Raw genomic sequence first — 13,808 nt, forward strand, 5'->3', positions numbered from 1 at the left:
ACAGAACAGGACTATTGTGACTGATATTCATTATTTTGCTACACAATTTAGTGTAAGTAACCTTAACCTTTAAAAGATGTTTTTACTCTACTGGTAGTTGCAATTTAGTCTTGTCAACAGCTACTCAAAGTAATAAACATTTCTGAGTTCAATTTTTAAACAAAATTTACTTTTATTAAGAAAAAAAAGCATTCTAAAGAATCAACATAAGATAGAAATGCAAATTATAACAAATTAATTTTTTTCAGCATATCAAACAGCTATTACAAACATAAAGCATCATTTGTTATCAATTTTTGTAATGGTTGTTTACATTTATTATTCATCATGAGTGCACAAATAAGGCTTGAAGATAGTTGATAACTGTAATTAAAATAACAATGAAGTTGCTATGAAGATGACTAAGACATGTTTCATAAACCTCAATGTTTGCATATATATAACAAGAAGTACCACCTTGAAACAAAAATATTTACACCAATGACACATATGAAAATGGAATAAATAATGTTTTAATAAATGCTGGTAGAGTATTTTAAAAAATTATTCTGGAAGAAACCATACTCTTAAATTGATTTTTCCCCCTAACAACAAGCTTTAAATTTAACAACCAATATCATTTGAACACTACTTGCATTAAATACTTTATAATCTCTTAAATATTGTATTATATATATAGTTATAACTCTTTTTTATGTATTGTAGAAATATGAACTTGAATAAATTGACTGAATAAATATTCTACAGCTTTAGCTAGTTTAGAGAGTACCAACAAAGCTATGTATGAATGACAGTTTTTTTTTTTTTGAAGTACCTTGACATTTGACATTCCTTAAAATTAATGTAGTTTTGAAATGTTTAAAATAAGAACTGGTACTTGAAATGTAAAAAGTTTAAAATAAAAATCAACAGGTACCTTTCAACATTATTTAAAATTGTGTTCTTTGATTACAAATAGGAATTTAAAAACAAAAAAAACATTTTATTGAATCATAAATGTAAAAAAATCAAACTTGTATAAGTATAACAAATAATTTTTTAATAATATAATACAGTATTTGACTATTTTGTGGTTGTTTTGATTGATTGAACTAGATCTACATTTTAATCTATTATTTTTCATCTAATCAATCTCACAAGCCTATTTAACCTTTAGTGTAACATTTACAATTGGGTACAATCAGCAGCACTTATAAAAGTTTACTATTAAACACTTGAGATGTACAGGTGAGGAGGCAGAGAGTACTTGGCTGTTCAACTGCGGCTCACAAGTTTGACAGGGCAGGCACTTTAACTCTTTCTCTCTGTAATTATTTACCACATTCTAGTGGAATCAATGCTGGTATCGTCAGTTAGGAGAGAAAGAGTTAATACACTCTTGTTCAGCTTGAATAAACTAACAATAATAAGGGAAAAAGTAAAAGAAGTTGTGCTGGCCATATGACATTCTTTACCTAGTGTTTGCTTTAAGAATAGGTGGACTTAACAGTACTTGTTCTTTGAACCTATAGGTATTGACAGAACTCTCAACTTTCACACTTATAAGTACAACTTGAGTGTTAAAAGACATAGCAGATCATTATTGATTAACAAACAAATAAAAAAAAAAAGATGTCATGATGAAAAAAAAAAGTCCATCAATTAGCCAACATTTAGATCTATTTTTGAAATGCAAGTTGTCCATCTTCCATGAAAATATTTGTACAACTTGAGTGTTAAAAGACATTGCAAATCATTATTGATTAACAGACAAATTAAAAAAAAAACAACAGATGTCGTAATGAAAAGAAAAAATCCATCATTTAGTCAACATCTATTTTGAAATGCAATTAGTGTGTCTTCCATGAAAATATTTGTACAGAAACTGAACACAACATTTAGATCTAGAGGAAGAAGCAAAGAAGGAAACAAACAGTTCATAGACAATTTTCAGCACAAAGTGCATAACACTGACATATATGCATGCAATTAAAAAAAAATGAACTTGACTTAGCCAGAGATATTGGAAATGATTTCAGAGTGAGAATTAAAGAAAAAAAGTTTTGGTGTTTTTGCATCTTACTTGATACATTAGTGCAATACAAAAACAATAGTAAAGATGTTTCAGTACCAGCTTGTACCAGAAGAGAACATACTCTATAATATGTGAGACATTATTGTGTAAGCAAACTTGAGTTATGAATTTGGTTTTTTAGTATCTCCAATTCAAAGAAAAAAAGTATAAATTTAAAGTGCGAAAAAAAATAAACGAACTTCTAAGATCAGTCATTGGCTGATTTTGAGTGTCCAAAAATGAACAAACATTTCTGTAACAAATGCTAGATATTAGTGCCCAAGATTTATTTAGATCTCTACTGTTAAGACCACTTGCATTCAACAGGGTGTAAGAGTGTGATGTGCTCTGTGCCTTTTAAAGGCACTCTGTGATTGGTGTAGTAATCAATCATTTCTGGGATAGTGTGGAAGGTTTTGCTGTTTTTGCCCAGTATATAACAGATGCTTCCATCTTCAGCTACTACTTGTTCAATCTGGACATGAATATACTGCTTTGGACTCCTTCATGGAAAAACAAAGAAAATGTTTTTGTAAAAACAAAGCTTATGTTAGTGTAATTATATCAATTATTTCAACTCAATCATGTATTTAATATTTGTAATAGATCTAGAATAACAAACTACAATAATAAATTTGTGCAAATTAGAAATATTTTTACTGTTGTTTTTGTTTAGCGCAATTTCATGCTTTTAGAATGCTTTCCACTAAGCCAGAAAGGTGTTTAAGATAATAGATGGTTTATAGTTATGCAATTTTAGGTTCAAATTTTTAGGCGATGAGCTAATTCTCTACATAATGCTTATCTCTCCTTAGCTAGTCCTGTCTCTAGATAAAACAAAATGAATTAATTACAACTAATTTATAAAATCAGTGGCTCAATTTTTCTATTGATTCATGTCTTTTTAGGAACAATGAGTAATTGTGCAAAGTTTCAACTTGATCAAAGCATGGGAAGTGGGAAAAATAAAAAGTACAAAATTTGTACCAGACAGACAGAGTGAGATGATATAAACTTTATCAAAATAAAACTGAGGATAGTATTGATACTAAAGTCTTGTATAAAACAAAAACACAGCTCTTCACTAGCCAAATAAACCACCTTCAAAAAGTCAATATTTTATTTATTCCAGTTTGTGAATAGTAAACAACTTAAATATTCTGCCATTCTTGAAAATATCTCACTGAGACTGCTGCATTTTAGAAGCCAATCAAAGTTAGTATGAAGTTCTCATGATAAAATAAAAAAAAAAAATTGCTTAAAAAATGCACTAGAAATGTAACTTTAAAAAAGAAAAACATAAAACATACTTAAAACAAAACAACAAAGCTTATATATTATATCAATTATATGTATGATTGACCTAGACATAATAAATCTGTATGATTAGAAATATTTGTGCCAATTGTTTTTGTTTGGTTTTTAGCTTTCTCAATGCGCTATGATCCTATCACTTTCTCAATGCGCTATGATCCTATCACTTTCTCAATGCGCTATGATCCTATCACTTTCTCAATGTGCCATGATCCTATCACTTTCTCAATGCGCTATGATCCTATCACTTTCTCAATGCGCTATGATCCTATCACTTTCTCAATGCGCTATGATCCTATCACTTTCTCAATGCGCTAAGATCCTATCACTTTCTCAATGCGCTATAATCCTATCACTTTCTCAATGCGCTATGATCCTATCACTTTCTCAATGCGCTATGATCCTATCACTTTCTAAATGCGCTATGATTCTATCACTTGTCTGGACCAGTTGTGAAAGGTGGGAGGGAAGAAGGAGGTATCTTGGTGAATATTTACACTATCGTTTTTTAAATGCATAAAAGAAAATGTTTACTAAGGGCTCAAGAGTCCTCAAGGATAGAATTCTTCAACTTATACCACCACATCTGTCAAGCACAATTTCTTTCCCTTGTTCAAGATACCAAACAAAATAAATAATTACCAATAGTTAATTAACTAATTGTTGTTTTTTTTAATTGATTTTTGTGTTTTCAGGTAAAAGAAATAATGTGCAAAACTTGAGCCTAATCTGAAATTGGGTATCGTAGAAGTAACATGCACAAACTTTTTACCATACAGACAGACAAAATGAGTTGATATAAGCTTTGTAAAAATTACTTATACTTTATTAAATGGCACAAACTTATAACTTACTTAATAGATAATGAAAATGACTTCCTATCTGAGCTGACCCGAACAATGTAACTCCCATCTTTACAGACACGCAGCATTTTTTCAGCATCGTCTCGACTTATGTTGCCATGATACCAACTGCCAAACACAAAGAAGTAATTATTGACATCTGGATAAATTGTATCAATTTATTGTGTAACATAATTTAGACACAGAGAGAATAAAAACTTACTTTTGATTTGCTAAGGGAATCAAGGGATTGATTTGCTGACCTACATTACATCCTCTGCCCTTTGATTTGATTTTGGACTCATCCATACTATGATACTCTATGAGACAACATGAATAGACAAAATTCAATCATTAGAAAGATTACAATGACTAGATCCATAATGTTGATGTGATAATGCATGTCTCCTCATTTAGCATATACAAAGAGACACTCTTTTGTATCATTTTAGCTCTGCCTTGCACAGGCAGTGCACCAGCATGCTATATGATCACTTAATATGATTGGGATGTTTGCATGAGAAAAGGAAAGACTGGATTTCTGCCAAAGTAGAAAAGAAGAACTTAGATCTGCCTGGAGTACAAAAGGAGCATAGCCAGTGGACAGTTCAGCAAGGTGAGAAGCAGCATAGGTTCTCTGTCTGGATTGTCGGGTCAAGAAGTAGGTTAGGGAAACTGGAAGAGTCATTCAAGGGAGTGGAGGACATTCCTGTTGGTTTGTGACATCCAGAAAGTTAGAGAATGACACAGTCTGAGAACCTTATAGGAAAGTGCAGACAGAGGCGGTGACAGTGAATCCTACAGGCAAGAATTAGAAGAATTGAAAACCAGGACTGACATTTATGTTCATTGTCAACATCTCACAACTTAATCACATGTAATAAACATTGTTCATCTTTACCATAAACCATCATTAGGATGCCCCCTCCCAAAGATTCAATACAATATTATACAACCAAACATTCTTCTCAGCCTTTCTGAAAGCTCCACATTATTATCATCTCTCAGGAGCCATTATACATTTTTTATGTCATATGTAATCTTCAAGAAGCTGCACATTTATGGCATATCATAGACATGCAATCATTAGAATAATTTTGTCAATTTTTCATATAATGGAGGAAATATCCTAATATCAATCAAATTCAGACTCATATGTATTATGATGTGTATGTATACATACTTCCTCTGGCAATAATAGTTTTTGATTCGCTGTTGCCACCATCCAAAGGAGAATCACAAACATCTGTAATAGATTTATGTCTTGGAGATCTCTCCTGATCCACCTTTTTCTCTTCCTCTTGAAGTTTGGCTTGTAGAAGTTGATGCTGTTTGTTGGCATCCCAAGGTTCTTCATAAGCAGCTGTAGCTTGAATTTGCATTTGTCTGTTACCAAATTTAAAGTCAGAAAAATTAAATAATAGGAAATACTGTCAAACAAATGATCGAATTCCTTAACCCCTAAAACGCGTGTGGTAGTTTAGCCTCTAAACATCAGAATTGTAATTCCATTTTGTATGTATTCATTGTAAAACAGCTCAGCACTTAAAGGGTTAAGAAACAAGTTAATACACACTGTGATTTAAATGGTTTTAGTTTTATTTTTTTTATGAGTAATGATTTACTAATTATGTCTAAGAGAATTAAACATAGTTAAGTGAAATGGATAAAATTTAGTGTCTCTAGAATATAAATAAAACCACTTTACTTTTAAAATCCAAATTATTACCAGGTGAGTTTTGCACACAAATTTTTTTTTTTAAATAACCAAAAATATCCTGACAAGTGTCTTGAGACACCACAGGTGCAGGCTAATCCTCTTTGCTAGCAGCTGCCACTGAATTAAGTCATTAAATTTTTTTTTTAAAGACAATTTAATTTGAAAATTCTTAAGCCACGCAGGACATACAAAAGAAAATCTAACCGTATTCTTTGTTCCAGCAAGCTATTCTTCAAATCCCAAGCATCTTCATAAGTATTGTTTGGTAAGCGTTTGGCAGAAGCAGGAGTCTCATTTTCTTTTTGAAACTGTGGGTTTATATTTAAAATATTCAGAGTAATATGAAAAATCTGAAACGTAATTGTATTCAAAAGAAATATAATTATTTAAATTTTAAATAAATAATCACAAAACAGGTTTTCAAAAAAGTTTTAGAAATTTGTAATGTTTAACTATTTTTTTTTTCAAGATGGTTTGATTCATGATATTTAAAATTAACTAATCGAACATGTGCCAGATGAAGTAAGCTTAAATCTCAACAAAATAAGGACCAACAATTGATAAACAAGAAGAAAATCAGTTTTTGAAATTAGATGTACATATAAAAAAATTTATGATCAAAGAAATTTCCATACTTGTTTTTTAAACTAATATGAATTGTATAAAATTTTTATCTCTTAAATAGTATAAATGGAGTTGACCATACCTTTTGACCCTGGACTGTATCTAAGGCATCATGGAATACATCTATTTCAGAAGTCTGGGAAACAGTTCTTAAATAGCTTGGTCTATTCTCCAAAACATTCTGAGGAAAGCTTTCAATAGCATCTTCAAATAAAGACTCCCCCCGCTTGATCCCTGGGCTTTTCTCTGTGGGTTTACAAGGATCTTTACTGCCTCTTTCTTGTTCCTGTTTCAGTCTCTTCATCTTTAAATCCCAAGGCTCCTCATAGGTAGCTTCAGCACCCACTGGTGGACTAAAAGATTTACTTACACTATAAACAAAATCTTTTCCTGTCCCCTGGGTGGATGCTGATGAACTGGCACTTTTCACTGGGCTTAATGCAGACGTTTGTAATTTCATACTGTTGGATGTAATACTGGAATGGTTATCACTGGGGGGCTTTGTTTGTCTAGCATCAACTGGAGAAGCTGAAATGGTTTTGGCCACCTCATATTCAATCTCTACTACTTTTTTACCAGGCCTTTTTAACGGATCACGGGAGGTGGCTAATTTAACCTTGTTGTCTTTCTTCATTACATTCTCAAGGTGAGAGGGCTGTGTTTTATCTTCATCACTCCTCAAGGGCTGGGTATCACCTTGCCCAATATACTTATTTCTTGCAGATCTGGGTTTAGGAGAAGGTTTCTTAGTTGGAGTAGTTCCTTCACTGTCATCTGGCACTTTAGCTAAATTATATACAGTTCCTAATTCTTCTGGCATCTGTGATTTCACTTTTTTCACAGCATCTGTTTAAAATAGAAAAAACAATATGAAAAATGTAATTGATATGAATTGATATAAGTTTCAAATATTGTTTTTCCTACTATTTATATAAAACTTTAATGTTAACCTTGTGGCTGCGCATATCTGTGATCTGGGTCAGAATTATATCCCTCTTCCACAATTTTCTTGGCACGTCGACTGTCTACAGGTTCACAATACTCTCCAAGAGAAGCCTGTTTTAACAGCACAGAAAGAAATATATATGTATATATATACTAACTATTCAATATAGTGTTTATAGCACACTAATGGTTTGATGTAGGGTTTAAATTTAAACAACAAGTGTTAAGCCAAGGTAGCCTGTGAAAAAATAATTTTAATACCCAAAATGGTGGTTGTTTTTAAGTGATGTTCATATAAACTGTGGATATAAAAACAAAAGTAATAACACAATTCTCATATCCAAGCTTTACATAAATACTTGTAAAACAGCTCTGTTTTAAGCCAAGCTTGGTAAAGTCAGTTAATAATGCTGTACCTGAAGTAAAAAGATCCTAGTGAAATTAGAAGTATGTTGACTGGTCCAAATAAAAAAAAGTGTGATGGCATTGAAAAATTGACATACAAACAACTAACACTAAAAAAAAGTTGGTACAAAACAATAATGACAATTTAGACTAAAGCAACACTTACACTCTTTTCAAAAAAGGCTTTTGTCGGAACAGCTCCTGAATAATCTTGATATTTATAACTACGTACAAAGTCACTTTTTGATTCACTACTCATTTTTTAAGCAAGAAAACTGTGATGCATACATCTCCTTCTTTCATCAAAGGCTTTTCTAGATTTTTAAAAAATCCTAAAGAAAAAAAAAAGACTGTAGACTTCTAGATTACTCCAGATTTAGTATTCTGATTCTCAACTAGATCATCTAGAATCTAGATCGCTCATCTAGAATCTAGATCGCATCTATTTGTCATCTATACTCTCTTTCTCTCTACAAGTTGATACAAGCTAGTACAAACATTCAATAATTTTTTATTTCTATTTCTACTTACTACTAGAGTAGAGAGGCTAGAATATATAAATATTACATGACTAGTCGCCGCTATTATGCAGGACCGGCCTTAGGCCACTGCAAAGTATGGGATCGCAGTGGGCCAAGCACTTTCATAGGACCCGCGCTAATTCTAGGTGTATAAATTTTTAAATTAAACCATATTATAACTTAAAACAGATTTCCCGTGCCCTCCTGTCGATTTACCAGGAGCTCCTGGAAATCTCCCAAAATTACAAAATATACGAAAAGTCCTTAAAATATATGGAAATATATAGACAAAAAATGTCCTTTTGGGGTGTCATTCAATATGGAAAACACCAATCCAACACGCGATAAATAAAAACGGCATTATGCATTAGCCATAATTGTGTAATCTGGTGAAAGAAGCTTCTCGCGCCTCAAACTAATGAAGAATTACTTGAGGTCAACAATTCTCAAAGATAGATAGAAACATTTGGTAATTCTTGCTATTGAGCGTGATCTATGTAGGAAACAGAATTATTATGATATACTGTAAGACTTTGCTACACGCAAGGCTTGTAAAGTAATTCTGTTTGTAGTAAAGAATGAATAAAATGCATAGACAAATTTATTTTCTATTACAAAATCTTAAATTTCACTTATTATCTGCTTCCCTACCCAAACTTGGCCCTGCAAAATCCGTTCGCATAAGGCCCCACAATTGGTAAGTCCGGCCCTGCTATTTAGTGACCTGTAAATATACACAGTAGATTACTTGTTCTCTTTCCACGACTTCTTGGTCACAATGGTTAAGTCCGGCGCTGCTATTTAGTGTTGGTAAAATGTTTGCTTGTAAAATGTTTTATATGTTTCGGATGTTCCTTCAGAGTTGACGATAGTTTACTTCCTAGTCCAAACCTCCCGCAGGACGAACAGGGATGGGAGCGGGCAGGGTTTGAACCCGGCACTATCGATAAATCCAAACGACAGTCCAGCGCGCAAACCGCACGACCAGGTAGCCTTCCATAGTGACCGGTGAATACTTGTTCTCACCCCCCCTCTTGTTTTTTTTGTGGGGTGACTATCGGCAGAAATAAGAGAGTGATCTTTCCTTTACTTCTTCTCGTCCAAACTCTTGAGCCATGAAGAGAATTATATATATATATATTAGCATTAGAATATTATTAATAGTCAAGTGACAATGACAGTCTAGAAATAGTCTACTCTAAGTCTAGTCATAATCTAGCAGCTGAGAAGTCAGTAGATCTAATCTAAATCTAGAGTCTAGACCTACTTAGAAGAAGAATCCTCAGTTAATACTCAAGATATCTATATTGTTACGATCTCTCTCTCCTAATCAGGCCTTCCGTAAACACTGCTAAAACTCAACACAACACATCAACACATCAAGAACTTGACAACAAGAGCTCCACAATATCGGGTACTTTAATAATGAGTGAATAAGTAGATAACAGCCAATACTAGAAATTGGCATCAAACACATCAACAACTAAAATGTCACTCTGTACATCACCGTACAAAACTCTACTGTCTCTCTTTCTGGACTTGTACATCAACACATGAGGACTCAACCAGGACCGACTTCATGGCCGACTAACAGTCCCGGTCTCGGCGCTCTCCGGTCTTGAACTGCCGCTTTCCTACACACTGTGTCCTCGTACACGCAGGCTTTCGATCACATGACCATAACATAGGTCATATTTGCGTGTAATCGTAGTACTGTCCCTTGTCCATGGCCCCGCTGACCTGAGTGATTCACGTGTGTCAGCTGAGCCTATAGTTAACCCTTTTGCGCCGCCAATAGGGTCGTAACAATATCTACATGATAGTCAGATAGATCTAGATATTCTTATCTTAATTTTATTAAATATAGATCTATTACAGATTTTACTTCAAAAAAAGAAGATAATTATGTCCTATGCATTTCATCATGTGTCAATCTAGTCATGCAAGTTAATCCATGACTTAAAAACTCTGCTAAGGCATAGGTTTTCCAGGTTGATTCAGGCAACCCATTTCATTCTCTAATGGCAATAGGGCTGACTAGGGAAGAAGGACCACTCGTATGAATTTGTTCTAGCGTATGGAATAAAAAATGTGCCTCTATCTTTGTTGTGTCTTTCTGAGTATTTTATTAGGTTTTGTTTTTCTATTTGTCTTGTAAATTATGGTTTATTGAAATTGTGTTTTATGTATTATAGTATTATATAGGGAGGTGAAATAAAAAATTTATCTTTGAAAAAACAATTTTTTGTTAGTACATCATTAAAATACTTTAACAGAACTTTCCAATAATGTATAAATTATGACTATGTTTAACAGTTAGAAAGTTATGATTTTTTTGTGGCGTTTTTACCTAACATTGTTGACATGGAACAAGTGAGGAGAGAGCTTGTCAGTCGGGCGAGACACACCCCCAGGTCAAAAGTTAGAATAGGGTTTCGTAGATGATAGTTCTACTTATTAAATAAGAAATTTAATAGTAGATCTAGTATTCGTAGTAAATTTCTAGCCCACAAATCTGATTTCATTTATATTTATAAACTTCACATCTTTAGAATTGATGAAATAAAAAAATTATCGGGTCTAGAGCTACAAGAAATGTCAAGAGAGGTGTGGACAAAATGGCGGCATCATGATGGCAGAAAATAACAAAATATTGTTACAAATGACCAGTGACAGGAAGAGGTTAACGTGTGACCCCGACGAGATAACACAGCAGCGGGTGTTCCCTGGAATGTACATGTATAAACAGAGACAGGATGTGACGTGTCCTTACATGTTATTCCAAAAGGTACTAGCAATGTCCAGTGACAGATAGAGGTCACAACTTGTGACCCCGGCAAGATGACACTGTAGCCAATGTTTTCTGGAATCTACATGTATAAACAAAGACAGGATGTGACGTTTCCTCACGTGTTATTCCAGAAGTTACAAGCAGTGTTTGTGCAACTTTGGAGAAGCGATTAGGGACTCAATATAAGCCAGAAAGTTAATGTGAAAGTCAGTCGTATGGAGTCGTGAGTGAGTCGTCGGTTCTGTTGTCTACTGTGCGAGACAGTAGAAGAGAGATGTGTAGACTCGACGCAAGTTAACTAGGATAGAGTTAACTGGAGTGGACTACTGTCGTTAAAGTCTATACAGCGAACTACAGTGGACTTGAGCCGTTACAGTCGATGTAAGACGTGTGCGGCTCTGATTCGGTAGACTTGAGTACGACTTGGTTCAGCTTTAGGAGACCTGGAGCGACACTGGGAAGTGTGTTGTTGGTCTGTTCTGTGGAATACGGCTCAATGCAAGTTGAGAAGAGATGAATTGCAACGAAGTGAAGAGATGAATTGCAACGAAGTATAGCTAACTGTAAACTGACAGATATTGTACAGTCTTCTACGCTACATGTTACAGTAACGAATTGTTAGAGTTAATAGTCATTAAAGTTATATGAAACTGAAAGTTTAGTCGTCAAGTTCTTTGCAGTGTTTTTATTTGTGTGCCTACTAATATATATTTAGCCAGAAGATTCAGAAATACGTAACAATATTTTAAAATTGGGATCAAAATCGCCTGAAACAATTTTTTTTCAAATGCGTTTTTTTTTTTAAAAATGCAAGGTAAAAACTCTTTAAACAGTATCTAGATCAATAGCTAATAATATCTGCTAAAAACAAGATTATAATTTCACTTGTTGGTGACAAAGAATATCTTCTAAAAAAAAACCTGAAATGTCAATTGAGGTCAGTGTTATTTTGTTTTTTTAAGTTTGTAAGATGTTGACAATGGATCGATCTAAAAATTGGTAGGAATATAGCCAGACACATTTACTATTAGCAGGAAAAAAATCAACACGGTACGACTTACATGTAATGAGTATCAGTAAAAATAAAATAGTACATTATATATATATAATACAAAATATTTAAATAAATATTTTTTTTTGAAAATAAAAATTGTCAAAGACAAAAATGTTCTCTATCATCAAAAGTAATCAAATTCACTTCTTTTAGCAATGATATCTTTACTTATACAAAGCATAATCGATTTCAAACAAAGACCCATGTAGCAGTAAGGAAAACACCGTCTCAAGATTTTACGCCATTTTTGGACACTGGAATTTCACCTCCCTATATTATAGCTAGTCTAATACTTTATTTTTTATTCTTCCATCCTGAATTCCAGTGAAGTGTCTCTAAGTTTAGTAATTTTACTAATCATTATCTAATGATCTATATATAGAGAGTATAGAGTCTAGATATATTAACTATTACTCTTACTCTTATCAAATCGGAATAATAGTTTGTTATGTTTTTTTTTTTTAAATCTCATTGCTGACTGCTCTATAAATAAATTTGTTCTAGATACCATACTAGACTATGACTAGACTGACTAGAGTCTAGAGGTCACTAGAGTCTAGATTAGATTTTAGATCTAGATTACTCTTGATCAGTCGATCTAGTTCATGAGTGAGTACTGCCTACTGGGACTAAGTACAGAGTAGTAGTGCATCTATTCTTGTCATTCTACTAGTGACGTGTCTAGTACTAGTAGATATTAAAGAGTAGATTTAAGTAAGGTAGATCTAATTAATCTAATCTAGTAGTGACTAGTACTGCTACTGCATTAGACATGATTAGATCACTACTAGATCTAGATCTATATGATAATGTCAATGATGTCATGATCATTCATGATGATTAGTCTGAGTCTAGTTTCAGATTAATCAATGATTTTCAGCTCATGACAAGACTCATGTTATTCAGTTATTGTTACACTAACTTTGAGTAACATTCACATTCACATTGAGTGACATTGTGATTGTACAAAAGACTGAAAAGAAAACATTATTTAGATTTTAGAATTAGATTAGAATTGATTAGAATGAATTTCAATGATTCAATTCAGAATGATTAATGATAATCAGGATAATGTAAATGTCTATACTAGTATACTATACTCCTATACTAATACTCTAACTATAACTCAAAATAACTGGTATTACTACTATTAGATCTAGTGATAACTTAGCTCTAATGTATATTTTGTGTATGCAAATATTAACTAGACTAGATTTACTAAGATTTGTCTAGATCTAGATTCTAGTGTAGATCTCTATAGTATATCCGCTGCTTTTTTTTTTCCTTCCGTGTTGTTCAAAGAAGATACAATAACTCTCTATGGTTTGAAGGTAAAACAAAATACAAACATAAAAGTTGGATTTACCGGGTTTATAGTCTACTAGTACTGAAAATACTTCTTAAATTTTAGTTGATCTAAACTAGCAATAATATAGATCTATATGTGCGATTGGATTTTTTTTAACGTCACTTTTATGCTTTATAGATCTAGATCAGTGATTCCCAAAGTGGTCTATATAGACCCCCAGGGGTCTACGA

The 13,808-nt window shown here is 32.9% G+C and overlaps 1 protein-coding gene across 5 annotated transcripts; it reads right to left on the bottom strand.

The window, feature by feature from the left end:
- Positions 1-147: 147 nt before the first annotated feature.
- On the bottom strand, positions 148-13,600 carry LOC106070523 (SH2 domain-containing adapter protein B-like). Of its 5 annotated transcripts, none has more exons than XM_013230449.2 (9): positions 13,489-13,600; positions 8,070-8,235; positions 7,504-7,609; positions 6,636-7,399; positions 6,134-6,237; positions 5,393-5,595; positions 4,433-4,529; positions 4,222-4,338; positions 148-2,556 (listed from the first exon to the last, which is right to left on the bottom strand). In XM_013230449.2, the coding sequence occupies exons 2-9, from the start codon at positions 8,160-8,162 to the stop codon at positions 2,358-2,360; spliced, it is 1,683 nt and encodes a 560-aa protein (XP_013085903.2). In that variant the 5' UTR covers positions 8,163-8,235; positions 13,489-13,600; the 3' UTR covers positions 148-2,357. The 5 variants fall into 5 exon arrangements, with proteins under 5 accessions (XP_013085903.2, XP_055888509.1, XP_055888520.1 ...); XM_056032534.1 differs by having other exon boundaries at positions 13,415-13,552; XM_056032545.1 differs by lacking the exon at positions 13,489-13,600 and adding an exon at positions 13,418-13,435.
- Between the last annotated feature and the right edge of the window lie 208 nt (positions 13,601-13,808).

Source organism: Biomphalaria glabrata, chromosome 1 (genome assembly GCF_947242115.1).
Source record: "Biomphalaria glabrata chromosome 1, xgBioGlab47.1, whole genome shotgun sequence".
Lineage (NCBI taxonomy): Eukaryota > Metazoa > Mollusca > Gastropoda > Planorbidae > Biomphalaria > Biomphalaria glabrata.

Coding starts and splice junctions, on each gene's coding strand:
- LOC106070523 (XM_013230449.2), bottom strand. CDS start 8,162: ATGAGTAGTGAATCAAAAAGTGACTTTGTACGTAGTTATAAATATCAA. Junction 7,610..8,069: donor AAGCCTTTTTTGAAAAGAGT/GTAAGTGTTGCT, acceptor CTGTTAAAACAG/GCTTCTCTTGGAGAGTATTG. Junction 4,530..5,392: donor AACTATTATTGCCAGAGGAA/GTATGTATACAT, acceptor GTTGTCTCATAG/AGTATCATAGTATGGATGAG.